Raw genomic sequence first — 5,280 nt, 5'->3', positions numbered from 1 at the left:
ATGGCATGAGATTAAATTTTCCGCTTGAGTGAATGTGTTTGTATGATTTGTTTTATCTTTCAGAGTTATGAGGAAAGCAAAATTTAATTGTGAATGTCGTGTTATTGGCTGATCTACTGAGTTCTATACATATGGAAATATTTTGTAACTAAAATACATATTTTCTACAAAAAATGTCCACTCCAAATTATAAAATTGGACCAAATGGCAACAGTTTCCTATCAAACACAAAAAAAAATACGTCAGTTATTTGATAACTCATAGAGCTATAGAGGAACAAAGCTGTAAAACATCAGTCGAATTGAGAAATCAGTTTTCGGGCGTCGGTAGAAAATTAGCATCACTGTCTGTACAAATTTTTATAACATACATGTAAAATTGTATAAGATAAGTCTTCCCTCTTTTTTTTTTAATCTATACCATATTAACAATTAATCTTATCCAATAAAAGACAAATTCAACAAATTGAAAAATTTTAGGTTCGTAACAGATCTTGGTTTAGGTATAACTTATATAAATTTATTCTATAAACATATTCCTAGATTATGAAACACTTTGTTAAGCCGCATAGGTTAATACCTACCAATTTTATTAAAAGAACATGACTAATTTCCACATAATATGGCTTATTTCGCACTTTATAATATCATCACTACAAAAAGTTTTAGCTCTTTTCCGCACTCAGTTCTGGATTTGTATACCTCTTTCAGTCGATTTAAAATAAAAGAGAAGGTTCTCCGCTTACATTTTTTTTTAGTATTTCTTAACACATAACTTTCGACTAGATGAATCGGTTTTGATTAATCTTTTTTTCTTAAAAGCTGGTACCTTCCGTATGGTCTCGTTTAAATATGTTCTATTTGTGACAATTTGATGGTACTTCAGTTCTTTGAATGAATCAATTATTTAAATAACAAAACAGTAAACAAAATTTACATACTCATAACATTCTCGAATTTATGACAATTTTGAGACAAATCTGACAAGCTAAAAACCATTAAAATCCGTCCAGGCTGATTTTTGTTCTATAATGTACATATTACGGATAATGCAAAAATAATAAGTGAACTTAAAGTTTACGTCGCTTTTTTTGGTATAAGCAAAGAAGATTGAATTAAAAACTTGAACAAATTTGATTTTTAAATAATATCCTCTATAAATAATATCCATAAAAATAAAAAAACTAAACATTATAAAAAACACATATTTTTACTTGCTGTAATTTTCGTCACTCTGGTGATATTTTTTGCATCATTAATACTATTCTAACCCACATTAAATGAATTACATACTTGAAAACACATTTTCGCCGATAATAAAATGTATCTTGTTTGTTTTCTACTCAGTGATTTATAATCTTGTCGCTAGACCTATATCTGAGCAAGTAAACGCCGAATATAAATTAGTTTAAATTACATTTTCTAGCTTTACCCAAATAACATAGGTATATCTTATTTTGTCTATAGGTAGTTATTAAAACTATATAAAGGGCAAAGTTTGTGAATTGTCTGGATCTACCGACCAGATATTACATTTTATTTTTCTAATAGAAAGTCACGTTATCTGTAAGTATAACATATCTGTGAGTAGTGTATAGCAAAGCCTATATTTTATTTTGTTTTTATCCAGAGCCAGAATTAATGGCCAGCACTGTTAAAAAACAAGTTATAATTAAGTTCCTTCTTTGATTCTATTACGAGTGGTGGGTAGGTAGGTATATTGCAATTGTAACGATTAGTATCTACTAAATTTAAAATACACGACTAATACATTGGTGACTTTATTTAAAATTGCATGTATCCCAATAGATTAATATAAAAGTTAATAAAATGTTCAATTACGTCAGAAAAAAAAGAAACATTCGATTTCTTCTTCTCATTATAGTTGCCTTCTTTTAAGCAATTTATGGTCGTGACAGGTGACGTGAAATATCCCATACAACAACATAAAAATTGTACTTATATATTACTACATCATTTAATAATTTCAATGAGGACCTGGATTACATTTAGATTAAAATTTACAAGGAATAAGCCGTAAGAGGTAACACCATGATAAAAACATCATTGAATTGTTTATAAATATATATTTGCCACCAATTGTCGCATGTCGTATAAAGGTATTTGGTGAAAACGCGTCTTAAGCTTCGTTTGACAAATGACACTTGAAATTTGACAGCTATATATGCAGTATGTCACCTGTCAACAATAGCCTGTGAAACAGGTTATGTTTAGTTTTTATTCTTGAATACATTTATTACATAAAAAACCAAAATAATTGTACATTGTTAAACCCATTTAAAGCTACATAATAACTTATAATAACTATAATAACCATAAGCTTTTCTGCAGCAGAAAATTACCACACTAATTAATAATGTAAATAACTTAAAAATGACTTCTAAAACGGATATTGTCAAGCCCAAGACTGTAAGAGTGTTTGATTTAGATGATTTTGAGAAACTTCTTAGAGGAATAAAAGTAGCAGCATGTATGATAACAGAGTCACATCAAATTGGTGAGTGATATTTTATATTGAATATTTTCCTTAACATATGGATTCTGAATGATTCACCTGGTCATGTGTGGTGTAATATTGTCTATTACCGGTATAAGTGAAATGTTATGAAACTTTTGTAACGTGGACCAGATTCATTACATTTATTGGCGAGATATTCTGATGAGAACGAGAATAATTAATCTTTATTATGTATAAAGTTCTATTTAAAAATTTTCAAAGATTTTCACCATTTCAGTTTGCATATTAAATTAAAATAATATAATAAATGTATCGGCAAATGATTTCAAGTCTTTTAATCTTTACTTTTAGGACTGTTATAAGATAAGATATCTAAATAAGAAAGGTATCCTTTTAATTTAGAATTTTTTTCTTAATTTGATAAATTTTTGCACAGTATTGCATAAGGAGCTTGTTTGATTATAAGTCACATTTCCTCTATTATCAAGCAACAACATATTAATGTTTCAGTCGATGAACAAAGTGTTATAAAGCGTCTCAACGCACTCACAATAAATGGAGCAAGTGATGGTAACTGCTGCTCATGCTGTGGGGTGGGCCCGTTTGAATCAAGGGCACAACAAACTGCACACTATAAGCACCATTGGCACACGCATAACTTAAAGAGGAAACTCTTTGGGAAGTCTGCTTTGAGTCTTGGGCAATTCAATTCCAGACAAGGTGAGAAAATATATGTAGTCTAACAGTGGGTTTAATATATTAATTAAATGACAATTCATAGATCTGCATAGGCATAAGTCTACATATTAACTCATTTATTCAGTACTAGTTGTAACCTACAACATCACTCATGTGGTACTCAGGTAAAATCTAGTCTGTGTTTATCTAGACTGTACAGAGGTTTGTGCATGAAAGAATAAACATCCATACATTCCTATAAACATAGCATTTGTAATATTACTATGATTTAACAGAACATGCTTTAATATTTAGTTATATAACAGAAATAAACACAAACACAAACACTGTCCTACACACAAAATATACAGGGTATAGTGTTACAACCCTAAAACAACTTTGAACAATGAGGAATTGGCCATAAAGTTATGAATATAATAAGGTATTGTTATTATTTATTTTCAGATGATGATTCAAGTGTGTCCGGCAGTGACTCTGAGACAGAAAGTACAAACTCGAAGCCTGCTAGTGATTTATTTGCAGCGGCAACTAGGCATTGCAAAGCATTCTTCACAAACCGTACTGGACAGGTCTTCTGTATATACAGATGTATACTGCATCATAAAAAGGTTACTTAATGACTATGCCTTCATGATGCCTCACTTTACTTTTACTTAGTAGTAGTGTGGAAGTTAAAAGTTTCCAGGTAGTGTCAGTTACCAACAGGCAACACAACTTTTGACTGATTTATTTTTTCAAAAGTGCTTTTAGCCTTATATATTTAATAACTATTTCACTAGGATAATAATTACTATTTCTTTAAGCTTATTGCTTATACAGAAATATCTATTGAAGAAACAGGTCTGAAGTATTCTGTATGTGTTAAGCAGTTAAGTTACATGGTTTACCTTAAGATTTCGCTCAATCCCCAAAAACACCCCTTATTTAATTAAATTTGTTTATAATGCCTTTGGTATGATTACTTTAAATAGTGTTAGTGTTTTAGTGTGATACTCAGAAACATTAGTTATACATTGTATTGATTATGTTTTATTTTAAAAGAGCCCAAACATAAAAAAACATAGCCCCGTTTTTGCCCATAAATATCCATATTGTCATGTAATTAAATCCATATTGTCTCAAAAACAGCTTCATATTTTTACATAGAATTTATACAAAAAAAAAGTTACGATATTACGAAAAACTTGTATCTTTTTATTGTTTCTAAATTCATTGTTATTGTCAAATAATCAAGAAGAAAACCTTGTCTGTGATACAGAATGTGAATTCAACTCTGAATAGTCCACCATCCCAGTTGATGTGATTATCTTTGTAAATCTCTAAAATTCATCGATTTTAATGCTTTGTTAAATTAAACGACATTATGAATAGTACGGACACTCGCATTTTTTAATAGCATATTGAACAATGAAATCAACCGTAGCAAATACAACCATTTCTTTTTCTAACGAAGTGCTGTGACATTCTTTCAGGAAGAATTATCTTCGGATGGCGAGGGTTACGCGTGGGTGGAGCGCTGTCAACGTCTTACTATACCAGGCTACCAGCGGTGGGCTGTGTTAATGGTGAGCATCGAATTTTGTACTTTACCTCTAGTTCTGTATCATGTATTAGGTGTTTTAATGTTAATGTAGTAAAATAAATAGTTAAATGAGTAAACAAAAAAAAAAAAAAATAAAAAAATAAAGCAAAACTGCAATATATATTTATAAGCAGTGGAATAATATATTTATTCTCCTTATAATATTCAACAACATTCAACAAATGTGACATTTGCTGTTCATGGTGAAAAATATAACACAGACAGATCCAGTCATTTCATAGTCAAGTCAATTGAAATAAATAAGCAAACACTTTGTCACGTCATTTCTATATTATATTAATGTGGATAACTGAAACTCTCACAGGAAGTGTATTTACATGCAGTTGATTGATTTCATGGCATTTTGTATAAATTATACAAATTTAGCTTACATAACATGATTGTTAACAAGCATACCAAAACATAGAAATAATAATCCTTTAAACCATTCATGTGGTTACGTTAAGTACTTGAGTAAATAAATCAATTCACTCACTCACTCACACACTCACTCACTCACT

The 5,280-nt window shown here is 29.8% G+C and overlaps 1 protein-coding gene across 1 annotated transcript in view; it reads left to right on the top strand.

Annotated features, from left to right (window-relative positions):
* The first annotated feature begins 2,197 nt into the window (after positions 1–2,197).
* Positions 2,198–5,280, top strand: part of LOC119838755 (ankyrin repeat and zinc finger domain-containing protein 1-like) — a 7,967-nt gene continuing 4,884 nt past the window's right edge. Inside the window, exons 1-4 of the mRNA XM_038364855.1 lie at positions 2,198–2,517; positions 2,989–3,198; positions 3,622–3,785; positions 4,650–4,742. Coding sequence (XP_038220783.1) covers positions 2,394–2,517; positions 2,989–3,198; positions 3,622–3,785; positions 4,650–4,742 — 591 coding nt within the window. The 5' untranslated portion in view covers positions 2,198–2,393. The remainder of the gene's footprint in view (positions 2,518–2,988; positions 3,199–3,621; positions 3,786–4,649; positions 4,743–5,280) is intronic.

Source organism: Zerene cesonia, unplaced genomic scaffold (assembly GCF_012273895.1).
Source record: "Zerene cesonia ecotype Mississippi unplaced genomic scaffold, Zerene_cesonia_1.1 Zces_u004, whole genome shotgun sequence".
Lineage (NCBI taxonomy): Eukaryota > Metazoa > Arthropoda > Insecta > Lepidoptera > Pieridae > Zerene > Zerene cesonia.
This window is presented reverse-complemented; position numbering and strand designations above follow the sequence as displayed.